General features: G+C 38.3%; 1 protein-coding gene across 1 annotated transcript; it reads left to right on the top strand.

Moving 5' to 3' along the window:
- RADX (RPA1 related single stranded DNA binding protein, X-linked) lies at window positions 1-24,988 on the top strand. The gene is made up of 16 exons (XM_082061953.1): window positions 1-656; window positions 1,948-2,090; window positions 4,120-4,312; window positions 6,603-6,711; window positions 6,860-6,951; window positions 7,042-7,164; window positions 8,314-8,421; window positions 9,649-9,816; window positions 10,376-10,536; window positions 11,028-11,236; window positions 12,069-12,137; window positions 17,441-17,520; window positions 19,237-19,530; window positions 20,793-20,975; window positions 21,864-22,005; window positions 22,919-24,988. Exons 1-16 carry the CDS (start codon window positions 116-118, stop codon window positions 23,031-23,033), a joined length of 2,730 nt encoding a protein of 909 aa, XP_081918079.1. The 5' UTR covers window positions 1-115; the 3' UTR covers window positions 23,034-24,988.
- Window positions 24,989-27,165: the final 2,177 nt, after the last annotated feature.

Below are 27,165 nucleotides of genomic sequence, written 5' to 3'. Positions count from 1 at the left end.
GCGTCCCGGCTCAGCCTGTGACAGCAAGAGGCCGCGGCCGCCGTCTCCCACCGCCCTCCCGGGCCCCGGCGTTTGCCCCGGACGGCGCGGGGGGAGGGGCCGCGAGGAAGCTGTCATGCAGGACCCTACCCCGGAACGCGGCGCCGAGGAGAGGCGGGGGGCGCCGGCGAGCGGCGGCGGGGTCTCCTGGCTGCAGAGGGTCTTTGAGGAAGTGCGGGGCTCCTCCCAGCTGAGCCTGGCCCCCGCGGAGCCGCCGCCGCTCACGGTGGTGGCGGTGGAGCGGTACCTGGCCCAGGGCCCCGCCGCCCCGCAGTACTGGTACGACGTGACGCTGGCGGACGGCGCGCGGCAGGAGCGCTGCTACCTCGCGCCGCGCCTCAACGGCCTGGTGGAGCGCGCGCACCTGCGCGCCGGCGCGCGCCTGCGCCTCAGGCGCTGCTCGTACCTGTACGACGAGAAGCGGCTCAACTACGGGTTCCTGTGCCTGGAGGAGCTGGAGACGGTGGGGGGCAGCGGCCTCACCGCCGCCCCGCCCCGCCGCCGCCCGCCGCCCCTCCGCGGGGAGAAGAAGCACTACCTGCCGCTATGGAACAACGAGGATCCCTACGGAGACGTGTGGGTGGCGGACAAGCCCCAGGCGCAGGTGAACGTCGACGGTAAGCGGACAGGAGGTGGCTGGAAAGGAATGGGATGGAGTGTCAGGAGGATGGAGCCAGGCTCTTCTCGGTGACGACCATTGGTAGGACGAGGAGCAGTAGATACAAACTGGAATACAGGAGGTTCCACTTAAATATGAGAAGAAACTTCTTCTCAGGGTGACAGAACACTGGAACAGGGAGGTTGTGGAGTCTCCTTCTCTGGAGACATTCAAACCCCCCTGGCCACCTTCCTGTGTAACCTCATCTAAGTGTTCCTGCTCCGCTGGGGGGATTGGGCTGGGTGATCTTTCAAGGGCCCTTCCAGTCCCTGACATTCTGTGATTCTGGAGGTGGATACTGGCCCAGAGGCAGTCCTAGGGAGGCCTGCGCTGCTGAAGCTGTCCAAGGGCACCCACAGAGGTGAGCAGGCACGGTTGGTTGTATTGCTGGTGGAGCTGGGCCAGGCCTGCTCAGGATTGACACTCTAGTTGTGTTGGGCACCAGTGTGAACATGCCATAAGTATCACAGCTTGCTTGTTTATGTTACTTTGAGAAGAGTTGTGCCGGGGGAGATTCAGATTGGATATTGGGAAAAAAAATCTTCACAGAAAGGGCTGACAGGCAATGGAACAGGCTGCCCAGGGCAGTGGCGGAGTCATCATCCCTGGAGGGGTTTACAAGGCGTTTAGACGAGGTTCTCAGGGACATGGGTTAGTGCTAGAGTTAGGTTAGGTCACGGTTGGACTCGATCCCGAGGGTCTCTTCCAGCTGAAATGATGCTATGATTCTATGAGTTTTTAAACTTTATGAGATATTGACTGAAAATATGTAGCTGTGGTGCTTGCATCCAGTCTTCTGAGGTATCAAAAATGTCTATTCCAGTAGTAGTTTCTCTGTTAGACTGAGGGACTGGGTGGTGACATGCACCTGGAGGCTGCTGCCCATGGTGCAGTCAGTGCTGAGGGGCTCAGGCTGGTCTGCAAAGTCTGGTGAGGAGGGAGGTATGAGCGGGATTTCTGCACAAGTGTGATACCCTTGTAGGCTAACACCGATGTCTTTTGTAGTAGCTCTTCTGCTCATCTGACACCACTTCTGTGTCATTTGAAATTAAATACCAAAACAAAACTATTCTGTGTGTAGATAGCTCGGAACAGGATTTCGTGGTGAATTATATCAGCAAACGAGCCTTTGTCAACGTTAAAAACATTAAGAAAATACACATATCATCCTCGTCTGTGCACTTTACTCCTGAAAATGTAAATGTTCAATCATGAATGCTCTGTTTTGTTTTGTTCTTCTTTAACCTTAGTCTCCAAGCTGACTTCTCTTGGTCAGCTGGAAATGACCTGGAGAAGCAGAGTTCACTTCAATCCACTTCTTGTGAGAGTCCTGCACAAATCTAGACTAAGGTACTACGGGAAACCAGAGAAAAAAGTGGATATGCCTTATCAGGTAAAGAGGGATAAATATATAGCTTAATGCTTGAACAAATAGCTGTAGGATATTTGGAAATCATTATTCCATACAGGAAGCACATAAAGTTAGGATTTATGTTGTAGCTACTTTATATTAAAACTGCTACCTTTATAAAACTGCTAGGCCCTTCACAGTAGGAAATGGTGAATTTAGTGATGGTATGTACAAACTTTGGATGTTCTTCAGTTTAGTTCAGTTGAGCTTTTTGTGAAGAAAAAACCCAGATAGTTGAAGTTTTTAGTAGCTTAGCAGCCTAAATGTTTCTGGTCTCTGTGCTTTGGAAGTTGGAGTTAGTCTGTCCTGTGGAAAAAAAAAAGGTGCAAACAAATTTTAACAGTTTCTATCCCCTAATTCTCTCACCTGAGGACTTCCAGATAGATTGTTTTACTGTAAAATTAATAATAATTTTCCTAATGTGTTTTACTTGTGATATTTTTGTGTAGAGTTTCTTGAAAATGGAGACGGGAGGTGTGGTGGGTTGGTCCCAGCCAGCAACTAAGCACTCACTAGCTGGTCATTTGCTCCCCATGGCCCCCTCCAGTGGGGTGAGGGAGAGAATTGGAAGGGCAAAAGCGAGGAAAAACACATGGACTGAGATAAAGACAGTTTAAGGAGGTGAAGGGGAAAAGTCAATGGTGGGGGAAAGAAAAAAAAAAAAAAGGGGGGGGGGGGGGGAAGACAAGTGATGCAAAGGCAATTGCTGACCACCTCTCCAGCAGCAGACCCATGCCCAGCCAGTCTCTGAACAGTGGGTGCTTTGGGAAGAGCAGCAGGCTGTTTTATGTCCGAGCATGGTGTTATATGGCATGGACTATCCCCTTGGTCACCTCAGGTCAGTTATCTTGGCTGTGTCTCCTCCCAGGCTCTTGCCCATCTCTGGCTGACTCACTGGGGTGGCAGAGTAAGAAACAGAGAAAGACCTTGACCTTGTGCCCAGAGCTGATTTAGCTCAAGAGGTCAGGAGACAGATTTTACATGCTTTTTGCCTCATGCATTCCTTCTTGTTATGGTGTTGTGTGTTGAAGGACTGTTACTGGATAAAAGCCAATGGGGTAACAAAAGATGCTATGATATAATAGTTACTTACAAGGAGGCATGGTTCGTGAATATGAGAATGGACTAACAAGTGTTGATTTGTATAATCTCTGTATTGAACTTGGAATAAGGAAAAGAGGATTTTAGAAGCAGCAAGGGGGAAAAATACATAAGGTGTTAGATATGTTCAAGAATTTGAACATAAAGAGAGTGCATGGTAATATGAGCAAAAGCAGATGATTGATTGAGGCTGACAGATTAATGGATAAAATGAAGCATTTTGCTAGAGATGAGGATTTTTTTCAGTAGATTGCAACCATTTAAGACCATTATAATACTGTTTAAAAATCTTTTTTACTGCTCAGTAGTCTGCTCAGTTTTGAATTTAAAGTTCACCCAGTTTAAAAAAAAAATGGGTAGAAATCTTTGTAAGAAAAACTTCAATGAAAAGACAGTGGATTGCAATGCAGATGGTTTTCTGCATATTTTTTTTTCTTGAAAATCAGACTTGTATCATGTTTTGATCAAAAATTTTTAACACATTGTCCTGTAACATCTCAACTTCCAAAATACATTTTTTTTCTTCATGGATATTTTGAAATTTTATTCTAAATACAGAATTCTCTCTGATAAAGAATAATCTTTTCAATATTGTTTCTTGTACACAGTATTTCCCCAGCCTCCTCTAAAAAACATAGATTAAAACTGGCGTCACCTACCATTACTGAGCACTGGAAAGATAAGAGTTTGGGCTGGGGTGGTTGTGGAAGAATTCTTTTATGGAAATTAGGGATTTCTTCAACTCTAGTATTTAGTACAAGTTTTGGAACATACTCTGTATCCTTTTGTAATCATCAGAGAAATTGTTCATGGGTTAAGTAGCTGATGCATTAACCAAAATAAATACGTACCAGAATAATGATAAGTAAAAGATGAATGTATTTTGTCTGATTTTTTTTTTTTTCTTCAGGCTTACTTCGAAGTTGCTGATGCTTCAGGCATGATGTCAATGGTTTTGTGGAACTCATTATGTCCTGAATGGTATAACAGCATGAAGGTTGGCACGGTACTTCTTCTTGAACAGTACACTATCAAAAACAGTTACCCATTTAAAACACAGCCAACCCCAGGGGATTCACAGATGAAGAGATTTGCTACAATTGGTTAAGTATTGCAGAAACCTGTTTTGATTCAATGTTGCTGTAAAAAGGTAGCTCTTCATAGAAATAAAATTGAAAGTGATCCATTGCTGAGACTAATTTATAAGGTATATATCCTTAAATATTCGCTCTGAAAGGTATCTTAGCATCTAAATTTTTATTGTTCCCTGTTTATATTTGGATCATGTCTGCAAACTCTATAGCCACCTTTATTTTAAAAGAAATTTTAAAATCTAATGCCTGATTTCAAGTACTGGATTCATAAAGACAGGGCTCTGGTACTGAATTTTAACCTCCTTCCTCATTAGTAATATAGATATTATTTGTGCACTGCTCACACCTTAATCCAGGACATTGAAGCACATCATCACCTGATCTGACTTTAGATTTTAGTGTATATGGTCAAGGCCCAGAGTATCGGCAAATCTCCACTGAATAAAAAGTTGCATTGATGACTGCTGTCTGTGCTCAAACAGAGCACCATGGGAGTGAATATGTGAAGAATATTCCTTGGCTAGGAGAAAGTATTTTCTTACTTGCAGTTGTTTAGTATGACAGATACTCAAAGGAGCTATGCTAAAGAAATACAAGTGCCACAATATAACACTAATAGCCTTTTCAAACTGCATTGGGTCAGCATTTTTTTCTCTCCTACTTCTCTGAACATGAGTTCTTTCCCCTTTAATGCTCTTACACTCAGAACAAAATGACAGCCGACGTTCATTTTAAACATGTGCAATGAGTTCTCTGAAAGTTCTTCAGCTAGCTAGTTAAAGCAATCGATTACACTGAATTGCTTAAGTAACAATTACTTTTTTCATAATCTATTTCCAATTTGTCATTCCATCAATCCCAGCTTTCCAGTGCTTCCTTACAACCGTTCACCTGTAAATGTCGTAAAATGTACCGGGAGGGTTAACAGGGCCACAAAGGAAAGGGCTTCCCAAATTAAGAGTTCTTGCAAGATAGTGTGCTTCTGGCTTATTCCCAGATCTATGTGAAGCAAGTTCTGTGTTGCTCGCTTCTTTTTGTTGCTGCAGCTTTTAGAGCTTAAATAGTACCAACACCTTGAATGCCAGTGCTGGGCAATGTTGCATTTCACACATCACTGAATTTATGTGGTACTGATGAAAACTGCTGTTTCAAGTAGTCCAGACTCACCTTAGGTTCTAAATCATCCCAGGGTATAGTCCTAAGTTGAGTATATGACTTCCATCTCAAAATGATGAAGCAATTGATAAATTGTTTTGATACGTGGGAAAGTTTTGTTTTCAGGAATTTTCTCTGAGATACTGTCCTAAAACACCATATGCAAAGCCACAATTGTCTTCAAAATAAATTTCTAGAAAGCAGCAGCCAAAAGAAAGTTCTTAAATAGAGGGTCTGATTTCAAGTATAACACCTTCCTCGTTTTGCACTGCTAGGGTGAGGGGACAGATGTGATTATATAAATGGTTTTATATATTATTTGTACATATTTAATTACTTTTCTGGGTGCATTATTTGAATAATTTCTTGCCCAAAACCAAGTATCTTGTAGAAACCTCATCAGAATCTGTCTTTTTCACACCCACAAGTTTTGTCTTGTTATGAGAGAAACAATACAAGTACCACCTTGTGTATTCTAGATGCTGAAGCCATTCCTCCTCTATTTTTTATCTAGCTGCAGAATTCCACACTTACCCCAGTGCTCCACCATGTTTGCTATTCAGCATTTAAACAGTCTGCTTGATACATTAAGTTTTTCAGGTGCTATAGGATAGACACGAGAAGACCTTTTGTTTTCCACCATGGTGTATTTCTATCCTATTAACAACTACCTGAACTGCTATCAGATGTGGAAGTTCTCATTTGCTAATTTTGTCTTGTGTTTTACTTCGTTTTCTGCAAGTCAATTTTAGATCTTGGTGACATTTGAGAATGAAGCTAGCATAAGAATTACTTCATATCTAATCAGTATTGTGGTATTACTTTCTGTTTCCGGTTTTTAAAATAGCTGGCTGGATTGGACTAGCTGGCTCATGTACAGAATTGGAAAGTTTAACATTGCTCAGATTATAAAACTGCATTGTTGAATATTGTACTTTGAATTACTTTACTTTGATAGGAACATAAAGCCAGAGGAATTGATTAATAATTTCACAAGCAGTGAGACAAAGTTGGAATGTTTCATTTAAGAAACTTTACCCTGTTTTTTTAATTATTTTTTTTTTTAAGTTTGTTTGGTTTTCTCTTTTAATTTGTATTCATGCCTTAAATGTTACTGACTTTTTTTTTTTTTTTACTTTGTCAGAAATCAGCCTTAATGTTCGACACCCTCCAACTAAAATAAGTATCATTCCAGAAGAAATGGTTAAGCCAGAGTGGGGATTACCTGAAGTTAAATACCGGTTTATCACAAGGTAAAATAGAATTTTGTTGGGTTTTGAGCTAGAACTTAAATTTACATTAAACTGAATATTAATTGGAAATGTTTTTTTGAAAAGTTTCTGAGAAACCTTTGTTTTGTTATTAAGAAATACCTACATTTTTGTTCTGTTTTGGTTTTAGGTCAGAACTGGATGACTTACCAAACAATCATTCCTGTGATGTTATTGGTCTTGTGACATTTGTGGGAAGAGCTGAACGAACAAGAAAGAGAGGTTTTTCTATAAATATGACTTTCAAAATGTGTCAATTTTTAACTTTCTGAATCAATGCTAATCCATTTTTCCTAATATTTTTTTATATAGAACATGGTGAAGACTTCTGGCTCTATCGTTGGGCACATGCCATTGATGGGACATCAGACCAACCATTCATACTGGAATTATTTGCAACTTCTCAGCCAGATGTGTTTGAGCGTATTCACCCAAGTATTCATCTCTTTCTAATACTTAATAATAATTATAGTATTTTTCTAGTTGGTTGCTAATTTCAAATTCTGAGTATAATTGCCACTGAATTAAAAATTGTCATGGTTTATCTCTTCAAACAGAAAATAACTGATCAGAAATTAAAATTTAAAACCAAAAATAATTAGTTTAAGTATTTCAACCCTGTATCATATTGCATCTGCCAGTTAATCTAAACAAATAGCTGGACAACTGGGCCTAGAGCTCATTTAATCTCATTAATTTCAAATAGAAACTTTCATTAAGCACCTGGAGCAACATCTTTTGCATCAGAGGCAAATAAAGGAGGCAGCTGGTCAAATCTGTTACTCCTTTTGTTCTGTAAATAAGTTTGACTTTTTTTTAATAGATGGGAATAATTTAAGAGAATTGGAGGAAGGGAGAGGTGAAAATAGAAAAGCTTCGTTATTTGAATAAACATTTTTTTGCCAAACAGCATTCATCACCCAGCTGTGTTAGTTATTGCATGTGAGCTAAAAATTAGAAATTTCAAACTGGGGAATCCTTTATTAAGGATTTTTAAGAGCTTTATATATTCTTGCCTTCTCTCTGTTCTCCTCCAAGCACTCAGTCTTCCATTAACACTGGTTGCTGTCACCTGCAGTTTTTGTATCATATGATGCAGGACCAGCTGCACAACCCTGTTAAAATTATGGCTGCATTCATTTTGAGTGTTCTGGGGCACTGGCAGAGAATGACATCCCAGTGTTTAACTGAGACATTAACAAAAGAGTGACTTTGTACTCTGTTTGGAACTTTCGCAGTGACATGTCATGATTTCTCGTGCTGTCTGTAACTTTATGCTTTTTATCCATAAGAAACACAACCATCTAATGTGGCTTCATTGATATCCCTCCTGATGAAGTATCTCATGTTTTAGTCCCAATATATATGCTGAAATTTCCTTGCAGTTATTAAATTGAAAATTTAATTACATCTCCAGATTGTAATTTATAATGGAGGCTCAATGCATGCTGAAGCATTTGTAGGTTAAGAACTAAAATGTCTTGTTTAGAGCATTTAATAAAATTAACCCAGTGTGTGTCAGTCTTGACATTATAAAATCAATGAAATATCAGGAAAAAAACTGAAGGGTTTTTTTTTCTCCAGTGACATATTTGGTGTGTACACAGATGAGAGTGGTACGGGACCTTACTGGGAATACTTCCAGCACAATTTACCTTACGACTTCCAATGAAAGTCAAATATTCATTACAGGTATCTTAAACTAGTTTTAGTTTTACGTAGTTCTCATCTTATTTCTTTGGAAAGGGTATTTTCATTTTACAATGAAATAATTATTGCACAGTATTCATTTCCTTGTCAGAAATTACTTTGAATTAATAGTGAAATACCACTGCAAAAAGAGAGAGACAGATTGCATTTTTGTGAGGCATTTAGGGGTGTATCTTATGAAAAGAAACTAATTATTATTATTATTATGTTAAGTCATATGTTTACTAATTCATTCAGACTGTTCTAATCCTTTGGGAGTGTAGCAATACAGATTACCACCTCCTTAAAAACAACTTATAGTTGCCATAAATGTATTTTAGGTACCTTTTTCCACCAAATATTTGAAGAGCTATTATGTTTCATCTTTCCCAATGTGCAGGGCTTATGATGTGGGAAGGGCCATAGTGCTGGGCTACACTGCAGGAGCATTCGTTCTAGTCTTGGTTGGTCTAGTTTGAATACTCCCATCTGCAATTACAATACTCTTTCTGGTCCTGTGGCACTGTACACTAGATACCACCGCTCAGTGTGTCACAGACAGGACCTGGCACAGCTGTTAGTAGTTTATTTACTCTTGAATCAGAAGGCAGATTATAGTAACATTGCAGGCAAGTGACACACTGGCCTAATTGCAAGGGAGTACAAGATCCATTAGGTGTCTCTTTCCTGTGTTTATCCAGCTCATTCCTTCAGTCTTGCTAAGATATCAGGCTGAGATCTCTTTCAGTTCACAGCTTAGACGTAGACCTGGTCAGATTACAATTTATTTGTCAAAACTGGTATTTAGTCTGTATCTTGGTTTTAAACCACCCAACAATGAATACATACCTTGCCAATTACCTGTCTAGCAATCTTTACTGAACCCTATGAAGATGATTTATCTGCTCTTTCCTGCTAATAAGCCAATTTCTGATCAGTTCATTGTTTTGTACGCTCCCATGAGAAAGTATTCTAGTAGCATTTTTCTACATGTTTTATTTCTATTAGCATTTGTGTAACTTTCTGTGTCAAATGCAAGTGTTGGTCAAGGAATTCAAGATAGCCATTTCATAAAACACTATTGACTAGTGGATGGATGCCTTTTGTATTGTCTAGTCCAGTTTTTCTTAACTCATTTTTTTCTATGTAGTGGTCAGTATAGTTTCAAGATGAGAATGGATGACAGTAACCTGCTTTGGTTTTGACATCTGATTATTTTCGTTTTAAAAGGGTGGCACAAGGGCCAGCCATACACCAAGGATACCAAAGTGAAAAACTTCATTCAGTGGACTAAAACACAAAGTGAAGCTGATCAAATGAAGAAAACTGTCATTGGTGGCTATTATCCTTTTCCACGACCTCCAAATAACTTTTTGAAATATTGTAAAAACAATAAAGGTATCAAGCTGTCAGATGTCTTCAAGATTTGTAGCCTTTTTCAGTTCAGTCTTACTCCAAGCATTTAAAGCATCAGTTAAAAAGCAAGACAATTACTATTAGTTATTACACAAATTTGTAATGTCATTTAAGAAAAATTCTTTTTCATGTAGCATAGGTGAATTCCTCAGCCTACGGGAAGTGTTGTGGCACCATTAGCTGCAGAAGAACTGTAGCACCTTACATGAGCTACAGGTCTGCCCAGAAGTTTTAGTCTGAATATTGTGCTAAATCAGAATTAAAGATAGTTATGTTGTCTTGTGACAGTGCATTAGAAATTTCACCTGAAACAGATATGGTGATGTCTGATAATGCATACTAAAAGATGCTAAAAAGGTTTATTGATTATGGTTTAAATTTTTTTCTGTGTGATGTGAAGAACAAAAATATTTAAATTCTTCCAAAATGTAATTTTAAATCAATTTAATATTTAGTAACAAAATTTCTTTTGAGTCTTGCATTCAGACATTTTGATGTTGTATTTCTTTAAAACTCATCTATGGAAATTTCTTTTTTGCAGTTGAATTGGTTTTGAAAACCATAAGTGAAACAGGAAAACAGATTGAAGACTTGCACTACAGAGAACGCAAACGCATTGCTGTTCAGGGAATAATCAGTGCCATAAGATACATCAGCTGTAGCAATGCAGCTGAAGAAGCCTCAGGACTGGAACCTGGGCAGGTGCAGTATTTGAGAACCAATGCTATAGCACGTAAGCAACAATGATCATAATTAGAATGGAGAATTTTGCATTTGAGTTCAGAACCTAGGTACGTTGTCTCTTGATAAACTTTGTTTCCTAGGTTGAGAGCAAAAATTTTGAAAGTCATAATTTAGAACTTTTTGAAAAGCAGTGATTCAGTGCTTGTCTGAAAGCATTACGAGAGTCCTCCATAAAACTACATAACTGTTTAGAAGTTACTAATTTGACTGCATAATGTAGTGTTAACTAGAATGTGAGCAAAGCAACTACTGCGACATACTCTTTGCCACTTTCTAGACAGAATTTATCTTACTAGTATGATTAGAAGATAATTTCTGCTAGATATAACATGATTTGCAGAAAGTAGAGTAAATGGTTCTTTTCCTTTAAAAGTCACTTTAAAATTTGCAGGTTGGAAGCAATAGCTTTAAGCGCTTTGAAATGCTTAAACAATTAACTGTTGTTGCAGAAAGATACTTCTCAGTGTCCTGAAAGTTCTTCTACGTCCAAAGACTGCGTTCACCAGGAAAAAGCCACCAGCCTTCAAAATAAAGAAGTCAAGTCTTCTCTTGGGCCACATTGTGCTCCTGGGGAACAACATCAACACCAAGCTCCTCAAGCAAAAAGAAGTTCAGTCAAGAGAAAGATACCACGCAGATTAAATACAGATGCAGAACAGTAAGCACTCTTTATAAATATGTTGTGGATCTCCTAAATAATGGGCATGGAAATTTGTTTAGAACTCAGGCCATAGAAAACATGTAAGAAAGCTTTAAAAGCTTATTTAGTTTAATAAGTAAAAGGTTGTTAGGTACTTTTCCTAGCATCAGGTGATGACAAGTATACTGTTCAGGCTAATGAAGGATTGATTAAAGCAGGCGTCTGGCTTGCAATGCTCTCTTCTGATTAATACTTATGTGACTTTGTTGTTAATCTCACAGATTTGAAATAAAAGTAGTAAGAAAATGGATAAGAGAAAATAATTTGGTTGATACAACCGGATTAGGTTGAATAGTAAAATATTTGCTTGTATAATAATGCCTTTTGTTGCAATGTGTCTGCAAAATCTAGTGTACTAGTACTAGTGTACTTAGTATTAAAAGCCTGATGTATATATTGACATGTTGCAAAAATCTAGCAAGTCACTTTTTTTTTTTTTTTTTAGTGGATTTCTCTTGCTGTAAAGTGTGCATTTTTCTTCTTGACTTTTCACATCCAGAAGTCATAATGTGGGAAGAGTGTGGGTATTCAGAATATTTTGAGGGAAAATGAGATAAAACATAATTCAGATTGAATGAAAATTCAAGACTAAGGAAACCGTGGTGAACAGAAGTTCTGTCTTGGCAGCATTACAGCAAACTTGTTAGTGGATTTCTGTTCCATAAGGAAAATTCCAAGATTTGAGTGTCTTAGGTTCATTCTGCCTGCAAGAAAAACACACGTGTTCTTTGCTTTGTGTATTTCCATTTAACCAAATACTGTAAAATAATGGCGAATTTCCTGCTTTAAGGGCAAGTACGTCTGTTGTTCCTGTATCATCTTACCGCTATTTCACACGGTCTGCAAGAAGAAAACTTGGGTGAGTTATGTGAAGTTTATTATGTTGAATAATTTCAATGATAAAACAAAGATACTTGAAGTGAAACTTTTACAGGTCAAGAATTTGTATGGAAGTGAAATGAAAGAATGGATCGGTGTAGAGTTCAGTATTTTCTATTCTCTTCCTCTGCACTGATTCTAGTTCAAATATATTGGATTATTTTATTCCAAAACATAACCTTGAGTGTGTTAGTAAGCATTTTACATTTATTTTATATATACCTACATACATATGTATACATACATATATTTACATATTTTTAAATTGTTACTAGTGCTACCCAGGGAATATATTGGAACAGGGGTCCATCGTGGTAAGCAGAGTAATACATGTAGTCTTTGTTTCATAGAGCTAACAGTTCAAGTAGGAAAGTCAAAGGTAGGCGGGGAAGGGGATGCTTGATGAGCAACCAGAGTGAACAATGTAACAGCATTAACAGATTTGCCAGCGGTGGTTAAGCTATACATGATCTTTGGTGCTACAGATGTGTAAGTATAGTTGTCCCTGAGAAGTCACTTGGCTCCTACCACTACCTTACACTCAGTCTTTACTGAACTTGGTTTAGATCCAGAGAAGGATGTTTTTTAAAAAAATCCACGTAGCAATTTCAAATCCAGATTGCTGATAAGTCTGGAACCTAATGAAATAACTACAAATGGGAAATTATTAAGAAAACTGAATGAGTGTTGTTATTTGCTAGTCTAGGGTAAAAAGCTCATTTCATTCATGTGTTTTGTTTAAGGGCCATAAATTCTTGTCATTCATTCCAAACACAGCTCAGGTAACTTGAATGTTTGAATACTTTGGTGTCGGTAACTTGAGATGTTTGGGATTTTTGGCAGTGGTGATTTGTGCTTGTGTCGTGAGTAGGTATGCCCCTCAGTTGCCGCCTTGGTTGACTTTTAGCACCTCTTGCCTCCCCTCAAAACAAAGAATGGTGGTGCCCAGGATATAGCAATAATGCTAATGACAGAGTTCACTGTAAGTTGTTGCCCATTCTACCAGTATTACTGCTCTACAAGCATGCCTGTTTTCTTGAAAAACATTTATTGGAAGCTAATTTTGAAAAGGTTTTTCTGTGGGATAAATGAGGCTCTTTGAGCCCACATATCTCTAGTTTCCTCTGGTTTTCTTGGTAGATGCAGCATTTTCTTAGGGAAGGGTTGCCTGGCTCTGCAGCCCGTTCATTAAAAGCGTGACACCCAGCTTTGAGGTCACATCTCTGCAGGTGGTGCAGGTGTTTGCAGGGACTTGTGACACAAATCCATAGGAAAATCAGGAGGTTTTCAGAATACGAGGAATCCTATTTTCTTTTGCTTGCTGAGAAATGTTCCATTTTTTCTTGGGGGGTGGAGGGTGGGAGGAATGTTTTCTCCCCATTTCTTAAAAGTGAAAGCAAAAAGTTAAGGCATGTTCACTTTGTTTTCTGCTTTTCTCAATCTGCTACTGTCCTTGCTACCTGTGTGTCCACTCTATGCCATTAGTGCTAGAACCCCAACTAAAGGAGGAGAAAGTCTGTGTTGGATTATGGAAAGCTGTTTCACTCTATATAATTAAAAGGTAACTTGTGCATTTTTGTAATTAACTATGAAGTTGTGCCGAATTCTCCAAATTGCAGAAGAGAAATAGAAAGTTAGCCTGACATAGCTTAAAATTGCATTGTTTTCTGTTCTGTCGCTTAGAAGTAGCAGAATGTCAGCTCTTACTGACATGTTTTAATACGTTGGTGAAATAACAGCAGTACAGTTATATTTTGAAGTATAATCTAGCTTTGATTATTTTATGTCACGTATTTTGTGCCGTTTTTTAGCATGTTGCATTTTTAAAGTTTTTTTGCTTTTAAACAGTAAAAGCTTATTTTAAGGCTCTTTATTGACAGCCTTAGTTCCTACATTTCTGAGGTAACTTATTTATCTGGTTATAAAGGTTTTCAGAAAGAACAAGGTAAGAGGAAACTGATGAATTTAATATTATTGTTGATATTTCTTTCCTTGCTAGTAGAGAGATTCAACATATACCCCAGATTAGTGTAGCTGATAGTTTATTGTGAATGGGGAAATATCAGGAGTTTCAAAAAGGCTTATTTTTATGTGGAAGTGAAAAAAACGCACTAGTTTTCTTAGGATTTTAATCATTGTAAGTTTAGCACTGCAGTTACCATGGAGTTGCTGGTGCACTACACGCTCACACTCTGCACTGCTTGAAAGTAGCTTGTTTGTATGCTTCTGTCCTTGCAGTTTAACTTCTAAATATTTGTGTACCTTAGAGCCTTTTCTTCTTTTTCCCTCCCCTCTGATGAGAACTAAGGGATGGAGATTCTATAACACAGGGAAATTCAGCTTGAGGTTTGCATGACTGGAAGTTTCTAAGAATTTGACTTTTTCTTTAGACCCCTTTTTCACATACATCAGATTTTTTTTCACAGAAAAGTTGGTAGACATCAATAATCAATTTGTGTAGGGTTGTCAAATTATTGTAGAAGGCTGGTTGGTTTCTCTGTTCCTTGCCAGGGTAGATGCATATACTGTAATGGTGTCATGACAGTTAAGTTGATTTCAAACCTGTCTAGAAAATAAGGCTTTTGCCAGTTACATCAGGGAGTGGGGTGTTTTGTTGTTTTGAGACCCTTAAATTCCTTGCATCATTTGGGCACAGCTGCAAGTTATAAGCATTTTCTTTGTTAAGTCTTTTTATCACATTTAGTCCCAGGACTTAGGAAACAGGTGTGAAGCACAAGACATGCTTATTTTCCCAATGTTTTCCAAAAGTATTCATCTGCCTTCTATTTTGATTAATGTTATTTTTGTTGACAATACTTTAAAGTAGAATGATGGAAAAGGTGAATGCCAATGCATCTGGAAATACTGATTAAAGGCTTTTTTGCCAGTGGGCACCTGTGAAAAGGGGAGGCTGCAGAATGAAGGCTGGGAATAGCAAGTTTGGCGTGGCACAGCTGCTTGTAAAGCTGGCACAGGCAAAATAGGAGTGTGGGCGTTTTGGCTTGCAACAGCCACAGGGTATTGCAGTAAATGGAAGGATTTGGGTTGTATTGAGTGGCTTGCAGACACATTGGCTGGCAAAGCAGCATATGAACTCTGTGTGTAGAGGAGTAGGTTTAACTTCTGAACCCGTGTGCACACAGCCAGCACAAAGCCGTCCTGTAGGAATAACATGTTGGGCAGGTAGGAGAAATCATCCCAGCTATGGTTCTGTGAAAGAAGTGGGGGCAAGTCATGGCAAGTCATTTTCATATTTTTCAGAGGTTCTGCTAGGTCTAAATCAGAGCCTATTCACCTCCAAAACTAGACAGTTTTAAAAGAGAAAGAAACCATTACTGAAATATCAACTTGTCAGCAGTATGACTTGGTTTAATCCTCTGCTTTAATGAAGAGAGAAGTTGGCATGTATTGAATTTGACATGTTGATTTGTGACTCATCCTTTCCTGACATTGTGCGAGATTTTTATGTCTCTTGTGAAGAAGTCCAAGTCTCAAAAGTGAGAATTGGTTTTGTAGGCATTAATTTTTTATTAACTACTTAAAATACTTTTGAAAATGTCTTCTGATGACATGACAGTGTATTAATATAGCTGGCGTGTAAATGTTTAATTTATTGTTATGCATACACAGTAATGACTTTCCATGATGGTTCTTTTAAAGGGAATTAATGCTTTGTAAGACACTGTTTCCACAGAAGCATTCTTTTATCTAGAAATAATGCCGTAGGAAGCACAAGGTAGTTACTTAATTATAATTTTAGAAAGAGACAAACTTTCCTGCTACCTTTCATCAGAAACCATAAAAATACTACTGCATATACTTGGATCTGACATCTTGCATGTATCTTTCTGAGGTTGCCCTGGACCTCAAAAATTGAAAAATACTTAGGACTACAAAGTCACATAGAAACACATATAGGTTTTCATTCACCAATATTTTCAACACCAACTCTGCTCAGAAGCTGGAGTGGGTGGTGGAAAACAAGTAGGGTCATGCTGTTTTCAAGTTCTTTATGTGGCAGCTTTTTATGTTTACAAATTTAGGTGGCTGAAACCTGTTGCAGTTTGTGCTGCTGAAGTGAGGATTTGTTGTGCCCAAAGTCAAAGATCTCAAGAAGGTTGCTCCAGTACTCAGCCCATACAACGATGATAGTGCATTTCATAAAATGTACTTTCATTCCCAAAACCCACAATGTAGTTCCTTTTAGCTTTTCAGTAGATTTTTAGATATTTTCAATACGTTATGAAAAATTGACATGAAATTTTCAAGATAGATGCTAGTATGAAATGGGAAAAATAGTAAAGAAACCTGTAAATCTTTATGACTGAAATACAGGATGTCCCACTAAACAGCATGTTCATCCTTGACTCCTTTTTCACTGGCTGTATATTGTCTGTGTGTATTTGCAGGTAGAATATTTTATTAGTAGCTACTTTGATAGTCTGGATTTTTAGTCTGGTGCTTTCACAAAGTCTTGCCTATGTCTCAGTTGTTTGTGATGGAAGATAATTGAGATAGTCTTTTCACAAGTTTATCCAGACATTATGGTGTGTTTTATAGTAAGAGGAATGGAGCAAAAAAGAAATAAATGGACCTAAGAGCTTATTTTACCATGTTGTGGTTGCAGAGTATCTATAACATTTTTCTCCAATATAATATCCTAGGTAATTCATTAGAGATTGTTAGGCAATAGTTGCTTACCATTAATTCAAAATCTCATGGCCAAAAATGAAATTATAACAAATATCTAGTTTCCTTGGTTGAACTGATTGTTACAGTAAGGTAGTATGGCAAAGGAAAATACGTATTTGGAATTTCTCTATAATTTTGAATTCTGGAGTGATGCTCATGCTTTGTTTTTGAGTGCTGCAGGGTGCTGATGTGGACGTGCAGCAGCGTGCTGTGCGACCGCTTTGTAAAATCAAGTCATAAACCCGTTGGCCACCTGTCTGTTCAGCTTTTAGTGTCACACGTGCTATTTCCAGTAGGTGTCCAGTAGAGGGCAACACACACTGGATTTTGAGTGTGAAGTACTTTCTAGTTCATAAAGCAGATACAGCACTTGTGCTAAACTCTTTAGAACTGATTTACTGAGCCTTGTAGGTCTCATTACGTAAGCTGCTAGTTTGTAAGTCTCATGATATGAAACCACGTCGTAGTGCTCTCTCATTTGAGCTTGTATCATTTATCACTAGAAATCTGTCAAGGTTTGAAGTTTTGCTGCATAGTGTTTGAGGTTAAATAAGTTTTAAATATATATATACAATAACTTTCTTTTTATAGCTTGAATGAATTTCAGCAGGAAGATTTTGCACAAGATAAAAATGGACAGGCTGTATCAGACAGTGTACAGCACTGCACAGGTATGTTGCAAATAGTTGTTACATTAACCTTGGGAGGTTTAAGCCTGCTTCTTGTCTTCAGGTCTAAAATATGCAACAAAGACCCTTATAACCCTTGTTTGTCAAGACAGCTCTTTCATTCTTCTGGCTGCATCAGCCTCTAGGGAGCCACTGTGGTCAGCATGTGGTTAATGTTCTGCTCAGTCTTGTCCCTTGTGTGCTAAAGGATGGCTGGAAGGACAGTGTTGGGCTGTTTCCCAGGGTGGGGAATATGTTCTCTGTGTTGGTTTGTACAAGCTTTAGGTTAGCTTTGTACCTCAGAAGCACTGAGTACTATAAGACTTTTCTGTTGGCAGCTTTCTTGCTATAGTGATCTGCAAGTGATAAAATTGTCCCTATCCAGGAAGGTACTCTCAAAGCAATGTGAGTACCTGAATAAAAAGACAAATACAAGATGTGAGAGGAAATGAATGAAACTTAGAAGCTAGTCATAGGTATGATGTTTGGTTTAGGGATTTCTCTCAGTTAATATTATTAATTTTTTCTTGCTTCCTCTGCAATTGAAAAATAAACTCATGTTTCGTGCAGTTAGTATTTTTGGATGAAGGAAGAAGTCTAATTTGTTGGTTATCATTATGTGCAGCCTGATCGGTTTTTTATTTGATTCAAATATTTGTACATGTTTTCCTCTTTTCCAAGCTGACTGGATACACTCTGAGTCATGTAATTTTATCTAAAAGTTCGCCTGCTACTTAACATCTGTCCCAAAATTAAGATCTGCCAATTTACTTCTGTTTAAAGTGAAATTTTATACCAGAGAAAGAGTAGTCTCAGGTACTATGTGGAGATCTGTTCTTCAAATGTAAGAAAACATATCCATAAGCAAGTTTGATAATTAGCCTTTGGTGAAATTTTTTGTTGCTTTTAAAAACAAGAAATCAAATTGATTGTTGTTATTTGAAATTATTTTTACAGGAATTTCTGGTAGCTGTAGTGTGTGTTTGTGCTATGCTGTTACTCTCTCTAGAATTGCTGGAATATCATGCAGATCTCATAACATGAATGAATGTATGTGGTTGCAATGAGCTGATTTAAAAGGCTGCTTTAAAAAAGAAAAGGGTGTGTAATGCTTCAGTAGTAAAGACATCTTGCATTAGATACTTACATTTGGACACTTTTCTTTAGATATGTACATCTAAAATACAGATATATGTAGAAGCTCTTATTCTTAAATTAAAATGTCACATACACTGATATTTTAATTGGAAGTAATGGTTATATAAGCTTTTACAATTAACAGTCTTTAAGTGACATGCATTAGGAAAGAATGGAGCTGTCATTGACTGTATAGCAAGAAATTTTAAGTGTAACGTAGTCCTCAATGTAAGCATATAGTTATTGTGCAAGGGCTGGAAGAGTTCACCTTCACTTCTACCCATTTTAAACTTGTTTTCATGGCTTCTGGCTGTTCATTAAATGAGTTACGTGCTCTCCAAGACCAGGCCATGATGATGCTCTTTGTATGGTGAAATAAGTCTTTTTACTGCAAGTCTCGCCTCTGAGGTTACCAGTTTGCTCATGGTCCAACCCTAGTTTAATTCATTGTGTTGTATGTCTCGAACGTTCTGCCATGTCATCATAACTGAAATGTTCTAGTGAAAATATTTCTCATCTAGCAGAGAAATGCTATGATTCTAATATAAATAATAAACCAAATATTTTCTGTGTTTATAATAGATCAAGAAGGAATGAGTGATATACCTGAAACTGAAGAAACTGGAAGAACTTGTGATTCGTGGCAGAGTGACCTGTGGGCACAAGTAAAAGACAAGTTAATGAAATATTTGCATCATGGCTCAATTTTCCCAGAAAGCATCCCACGTAAATTTGATTATGTGCACAAAGACTTACTTATGCAACAGTACAACATTCATGCAGCAGTGCACCAGCCAAATGAAACCAGAACAGATAAAAACATCAGTGAGTTTAGAAGTGCCAGTGGCCTTGGGTATTATGAAGTGACAGTTCTGGGTAAGTATTTGGCAGTTCGGCTTCTGGAACAGGTTAAGCAAGGGCAGTATAAGATCAGCGTTAACTTGAGAATGACTTGGAGGTTCATCGGAAACTGAACGATTTCTCTAAGTTAGTGAGTTGGTTCTGAGTATTTCTTGAAGTTTAAAAAATTATTGATGTTTTAAATATTTGTTGAAGTCACGATTTAGGATAATTTTTACCGGAATGCTGTAATTCTCATTAAAAATACATTTAAATGACATGACTGAATATCTTGTTTCTAGTATCGCTTTTCATATAGTTGCAGTTTTGTGTATAGTTTTATGTGTAGCATTTGGAAAATGTCTGTACTCTTTAAGCTATTAATTATTACAGTTAGAGGTAGGTTCTGTTGACTAGTTCAACCAGTCTGACATCAGGTAAATTATTCAGTTGCACTTGATTGCCAGTTGACTTTCCTGCCAAAGAGGTATTCATCAGAAACAGTTAGTGTTCTTAAAGGGAAAAGGACAACTTAAGTGCTTCTTTTGAGCTTTATTCTCATTGAGTTGTTTTTTTGAGTACTGTTGCTCCTAAAGTGCCTTTCTTCCATGCTAGAAAATTAAGGGCTGTATTTCAGCCATACCCATCAACTGCTCTCTGCTGCTTCTGGTTAGCACAAAGTATCAGTTGATTGACACTTATTTGTTAAAATATAAATATGCAAGTTGATGTGTATCAGTTTGCTAGCATTACTGCATTACTGTGGGATATTAATCTGTTTGATCTTGTTTTCCAATTAAACGGAGAAGGGAGTAGCCTAGCTTAATGATGCTCATGTTAAGTTCCTGTAATTTACAAAGAAGATTTGCTGAGAAGGTGTTTGAATATTTCCAGTTGTTAAAGTCCTGGACTTATAATATTCAAGACGAAGGTAGCACAATTTATGCACCACATGCTGTTGTAAAAATGAAATTCTCTGCCCTTGTAGCAGCGATAAAGTTAAAAAGGAGTGTGAAATGGCTTCCAATGTTGTTTTAATATTTTGAGCCAACAACATTGTTAGCCTTAAATTATAGTGTGTTATAACTTCATATCAATTTGAATGTTCTTATGTATAAATATATAGAGAGAGAAATATATTTGTAGACATCAATTACTAATTAATGGACAAAGAGCAAGTAAATAAGAATCAGTGTTCAGCTTGCAATAGTTTGATTTTTAAAAAGAAGTGGTGCATGGAGTTGCTAGTGGGCTGAAGATGAAGTTTTCTGCTAACGTAAATATTATTTTTTCAACAGGTATAAACCACGATGTGGCAATAGATGTTGCATTTCTTCCTCTGTTTTGTCCTGAAGATCCCCACTTATTTCAACTAGAAGACATTCAAAATGATACGTTATTGTCTCGTATGAGTTGCATCTCTGCATGTCAGCAGAAGACCACTAGCAATGGAAGGCTTCGTGACATGTTTCCACTTTCAAGTGAGACTGGCTTTCACTCCTGTTACTCATTTATCATTTCTGGGTTGATCTGTCAATGCAAGAGCTAAACCTCTCTAGAAATCTCTATTGTAGGTCAGGCATTGCTCACCTCCTCAGTGAGAGAGGTGTGAATTCCGTGTGACCACCTTTAGTAAACAGATGTAACATGGAACTGTCAAGGCAGTTTTTACTGGAGCTGTTCTCGTACTCTGAATATAGTGTTTTAATATCCCAATCACAAACTCCTAAATGACCTAGATAGTATTTGTGGTTATTGGTTGATGCAAAATTATACTGACATCGAAGTGTGTGGCTGAGCATGTGAATATTTGGCTTGATTTGCTTTGAAATAGAGTGAAATGTCAGTCAATCCATTTCACTGGTGTCACTTTGAACAGCTGCTTTAATGCAATCTACAGTGCCTATAAACTGAAGTATTTGCCTGCTATTGAATTATTTTCCTTCAGATTATGCTTCTAATTATTGGCACCTCGGAACAAATACGGTGAACACTGTTAACGTGTTTCATACTGCAAAGTGCTATATAAGCGTCGTGTTTTCTTGTGTGTTTATATAGATAGACCTGATTTTATTTAAAAACATCTTCAGTTTTCCTTGAACGAAATCTGAGGATCACTAATGGTTAAGTAATGTATATTTCAGCTTTTCCATATCTGAGTTCTGGATGCTGTCATTTATAGTGATTGAATTTACTAGTAAAATTCTACCAAAAAAAAAAAATCCCAGTAGGTCAGCGTTTAATAGTTAGAGGGAGATTTTTTCAGTGAAAGAAAGTTGAACATATACACATTTCTGCAAGGAAAACAATGTAAATTCAGTATACCTTTTTATCGCTTGTATACTAAAACACCTTTTCTAAACTTCTAGATGAAATTGTAGAAGCAGCGATGGATCTAGATGGCAAACACGTTGTCTGCATCTTGGACATCTGTCACTTGGGTGATGATAAGGTGGAAGTCTTTCTCAGCAAAATCTACAAGACAGTGGAACCTGGGGTGCTGGATCCAGTGTAATTTAGTAACTTATTTTTCAAATTTATGTTGTTGAGAAGGAGGGGAATAAAATTGTTGTAACTTGAATACACCCTCTACATACTGCACTTTTCTAGAACTAGCAGACAGAAACATGAAATTATGATTCTTAAAGCAATTGGAATTGTCGTCCATGTAACTGAACAGAATGATTGTTGCCTTTATTTTTCAGCAGTCTTGCAACAGATTGCACAATGTCTTGGCCACTTATGTTCCAGAAGGTTGAACAGACAATACAGTGAGCTTGTCTTTGGTAGGATACCCAGGAGTATGATTGTCATCTCTCTTTCTCTGCCTGTGCGTGTGCATACACAGGAAATACATAAATCGGGGTGCGACCTGAGAAGAGAGGCAGGCTTCCCCTATATTACAGTCAATGTTTGCAAAAGAATTAACTGGCTGTGGTATAAATTTAGGCTGGAAATCAGAGTAAGTTTTAGGATTAGAGCTGTTATGTTCTGTATTGATCTTTTGTGGGAGCTGCTAGGGGCAGCCTAACTGCTCTTCAGGCTTGAAGCTGACTGTGTTTGGGAAAGGGATGAAACACCTTAGTGCCTTCAGTGCCAGGGACTGGACTCAGTGATCCAAGAAGCCACTTTCAGTTCTTTTTACCCAGTCAAGGTCAGCTGCTCTGTTTTTGTATGTCTGCATTTGTACATACAGCATTGGGTAGCGAGCACCCAATGTTTTTTAGCATATTTTATTTATTAATTAAAAAAAAAAATAATTCTATTTAAAAAAAAAAAAGAAAGAAAAAAACTTTTGTGGAACTTTCTTCTAGCTTTGCAAAAGAAAATCTATCTTGAGGGAGTGTTTAGCATGGCTCGATACACAGTTTGTCACACCAATATATTTTTTTCTGTTGATCACCACCGTCCTCTTTCTTTTTAGTAATAGCTATATTCTGAGTGCACAAAGGAGCTCAGCAGCTGTGAGAAGGTGCTACTTCCACAAGAGCAAGAGGCTCTATAAAATTGTCAACTTTTTACCTGTATGCTGTAAGTAGCAACTGGCTCCTGATGAGTTCACAACCAAGTCTCACTTTTTTCCCCCATGTCAAACACTGGCCTCAGATCGTTTATACAACTGTGTCCTTAGGAGTTACTCTCATGCAGGGGCTGAAACACATTGCTGTTTGACAACTTGTCCATGTGAAATGCTGGTCTCATTTCAATTCTTTGAGAAGAAACAATTGCGTTATGCAGACTTGCCAATTAAATTGTACCGTTATTGACCAAAGCCCACAGAGTAAATTTATAGAACAGATTTAATATTTTGTGGAAAACTTCTAGGCACATTTTAGCAGCCTTTTGGTAATTGGGAGTATCTCTTTCAACTAGTAGTTCAGTCATCTGCCCTGGGGAAAGTGGACTTTGTCTTCAGTTCTGTATCTTAACTTCAGTTAATGGTAATTGAAGGAGAAACATAACTATCTGTATTATAATACAAGTTTATAGACAGCTTCAGCTAAAAAGTAAGAGCTGTAACATTCTAAAGAAGCTGAAAAAATTATTCTCTCTAGTGTGGTTTACAGTTTAAAAAAGTATTAATGAGAAAAGTTTAATTTAAATTGCACAGTGACTAGAAGTTAATTAAATGTGACTATGTATTGTATGTTTATATTTTGTTCGGATCTTACAGTGTTAGTTCTAGAGCAATGTTTGTCAACCCATGCCCTTCAGAGTACCCTATATAACCTTGCCACAGAGGGCAAATGGAAACATACCAGGCTGTGAAGAGCACAGTGTTGCTTGCAATGTGTTATTTGTAGGATTTTGTTGCTTGTGGGGTTGTGAAGATGAGAGGCCATTGCTCTAGAGTGAGAAAGATCAGCACCAGCACTTCCTGTACCAAACTGAGCCATGCTGACTGTGTCAGCCAGGAGTTTTTATTTAGATATACTTCAGGTTGAAGTCTAATTTTAATGAAACCATTATTTCTAGAAGCAATTTTTAAAGTAATTATCTTTATACACAAGTACTAATGTGGCTAACACTGTCACAGAGCCACGCTATTCAGTTGTTCAAGCCGCTCCATCCTTCCCATGCCATAGAAATGCAGCAAAGGCTGTTGCTTGCATTGCACGGCTCACTGCGCTTTAAACGTGTAGCATTAATGATTTCATTCTCCATGTTAGGACTTCCTAACTCTAAAAGGGATATCAAAATGTAGTGGGATATGTATAATATGCTCTTGAGGCTTTAAAAGATATTTTATAGAAGTATTGTTTGAAGTTTTTCATGGCAAAAGCGGGGAAGGAAGGGGATTTACTCTGGCAGAATGAAGTGCCAATGTTGGAAGCACAGGCTGTACATAGCTGAAGAATATTCAATGCTTTGGAATGTCAATACTCCAGGTCATTCTGTAGAGCCGCTTACCCACCCCTGGAAGTTACACTGAACTTAATGTGCCCACTTTAGTTTCTGCAGTGTTGTTAATATCTGGTTCCACCACTGTCTCCCTCCTCCCTGCTGAACCAGCACTGTAGCACAGGGACCAAGGTCCTCTCTGCAAAGAAATTATGTACTGTTTTGTTTCACTTGGTGTTTATTGACACAATTATAAAACCAAAGTATTGTTGATCCTGAGTCTGTCAAAAGGTGTTATTTTTGCCATGTTAAACAGAATCTTTACTCCTGCAAAATGTAATAGGAATAATCTTTCTTGCTGCTGTGTATTGCCACTGCTGACGGCAGAATACTGTCAAAGCACATTCCCTAACTATAGAATTCATATGCAGCCGAAGAATTGTACTCTAAAATCTTACATTTGCATGTTTCTTATGTTTCTAGCATTAATTTCAAATAAAACCTGGGAAGGTAAATTGTATGTAGCTAATGGTACTTTTGAGTGTATAAAACTTGCTAACTCATAGATCTTAGAGGTAAGATCAGTTTTGAATTAATGTGATATAGAATTAGTGGAACACTCAAAAATTGAGCATATAAATAAAAGAATTAATATATGTAAAAGTCTTGGATTATTTCTTTTTTTTCTTTCCATTTTTATTTTGCTTCTGCAACTGTTTCAGTTTTCCAAGAATCTTCTCCACAGTCATGTTTACTCTTTTAAAGAAATTAAGAAGAACTAGGTTGAGCTTCTGTCAAAATATATGCCACCAGCTGCAGCTTCTCTTGGCTTTCAACAGTCTGTGCAGCATGACTTCTGCAGAAGAACAGGGAAAAGGTCTTGCCTTGATGGCTTTACGATTTGTCCTTTATTTTCACTATGGACTACAGAGTTCGGAGGTTTGTAAGGTTTTCATTTTTTCTGTTCAAGAAAACAAGAGTTGATACCAGTAATTGGTATGTAATACAACACTGACTGAATTCAGAGAAAGAAACTGTAGAGCCTACATCCAGAAACAGAGAGTTGTGTGATAATCATTCAAACATGTCAATCTTGAAAGTGAGCCAGAGCATGAAAATGGGCTCAGAGAGGTAATTCTGTGATCAGTTTAGGTGATTCTACGTCTCCTGCATTGGTAGAAATCAATGTTCAAATCAGTTCATTATAAACACCAGAACAGGCTGGACCTGACAGAGTAGATGACTGAAAGAATCCGAAAGGAGAAATGTGGGGAATGACTTGGTCATCTTAGCCCGGAAGGTGGGTAGATTTTAATATTTCCCTCCCTCCAATTTTGACCTTTTTAACGAGGTCATTTGGATCACAGATCGCATTGTGAAGTGAGAACCCTGAACTGACATCTCTGAGTGAAAGGTGACCTGGCGCTTAAGTGACATTCAGGTTGAAATAGGAGCAGGGGCTTGAGCAGTGCCTTAGGAAACGTCATCAAAGCTGGAATTTGTGCAGTAATGGGAGAGAAGGAGAGGGAGAATGGAGCTTTGTGAAAAAGGAGCAGAAAGTGGGGGCGAAGGTTAGTGCCAGCCCTGCAGTCTGCAGCTCTGCCTCACAATAGGCGGGTGTGTCACTGTCCCCTCCCAGCCCCTGCTCCAGATAAGCTCAGTGACACCTGGAGCACTCACCTGGCGGGTGTCAAGTTCCTGCTGGAACTGAAATTTCAAACTCCTCAGCAGTCTGCAGGCTAACAACGACCACTGCCAGCCGAAAATACCTGTGGACATCGACATTTTGTGCTTATATTAATAAGCAATGAAGCAAGTGACTAAGTTCAGCTTTTTCTGCCTCCTGGTGATTGTTAGTACTTTATTCAAGACCACAGTGGCAATTTCGGTGAGAGCCTCTATTCGTTTACTTTATTACAACAGCACTAGCAAATGGTCTGCGTCCGAGAAGTGCGAATGTGGCCTGTATGGATTAAATTCTCCGCTGCTTAGTGCTCAGGGGCTTGTAGGCATTCCTAAATCTGATCTTCAAGCCTGCAACGCGAATACCCAGTTCACTGTCGCAGAACCGCCGTGGATCGCATTGATTGAAAGAGGCAATTGCAGTTTTGCTGAAAAAATTGCGGTGGCAGCCAGAAGGGGTGCGACAGCAGCTGTGATCTACAACACGCCGAGCAAAGGCAACAGGACCATCCTGATGTCGCACCTCGGTGAGTATCACGGTGTGAAGCGCTAAAAGCTGGGCATTTCCCTGAAGTTTGCTGCAGGACAGCAGGAAGCAGTTGTATTTGTGGGTGATTGTTGCTTTAATCAATAAATTCAACAGGAATGAAAATGTATTGTACAATTTGAGTCGTGACTTCAGTGCTTAGTAAGAAATACTCTGCTGTTACATTCTGAGCTTGGTAAAGTGTAGCCAAACTGGTGACCCTCTGAAGTCAGCATCTTTTTTTCTAGTTCTACAGCACCAAATTATTTTACACAGTGATATAGAAACCCATAGTGTCTGCTTTGAAGGCACTAGTTCATTTTTGGAGGCTAGAGAACACAAATGAATCTACAAGGGTCTGCAGCACAGGTATCTGCTTTGCAGACTGCGAGGCGGATCTTGGTTTGGTTTTTGGTTGGTTGGTTTTGGGGTTTCTTGGCTTGTTTGTTTATGGGGTTTTAAATTTTTTTTTCCTAAACTTTCTAATCCTTTCTGAATGGTGTCTGATCTCAGCCTCTTCTGAGATTCCCTAATTCCTTAACGAAACGTTAGGCAAAATAATTGTGATCACCCAGTCTAGCCATAATAGCTATGAATCTGCCATTAGGGAAGAACTGAGA

This window comes from Streptopelia decaocto (genome assembly GCF_964273445.1).
Source record: "Streptopelia decaocto genome assembly, chromosome: 10".
Taxonomy (NCBI): domain Eukaryota; kingdom Metazoa; phylum Chordata; class Aves; order Columbiformes; family Columbidae; genus Streptopelia; species Streptopelia decaocto.
The sequence above is the reverse complement of the archived record's forward strand: the minus strand, read 5'-3'. Positions and strand labels throughout refer to the sequence as shown.

Excerpts from the sequence above, each read along its gene's own strand:
- RADX (XM_082061953.1), top strand. The coding sequence starts at position 116 with ATGCAGGACCCTACCCCGGAACGCGGCGCCGAGGAGAGGCGGGGGGCG. Across the intron at positions 11,237-12,068 it reads TTAAATACAGATGCAGAACA|GGCAAGTACGTCTGTTGTTC; the intron begins GTAAGCACTCTT and ends TCCTGCTTTAAG. Across the intron at positions 19,531-20,792 it reads TTATGAAGTGACAGTTCTGG|GTATAAACCACGATGTGGCA; the intron begins GTAAGTATTTGG and ends TTTTTTCAACAG.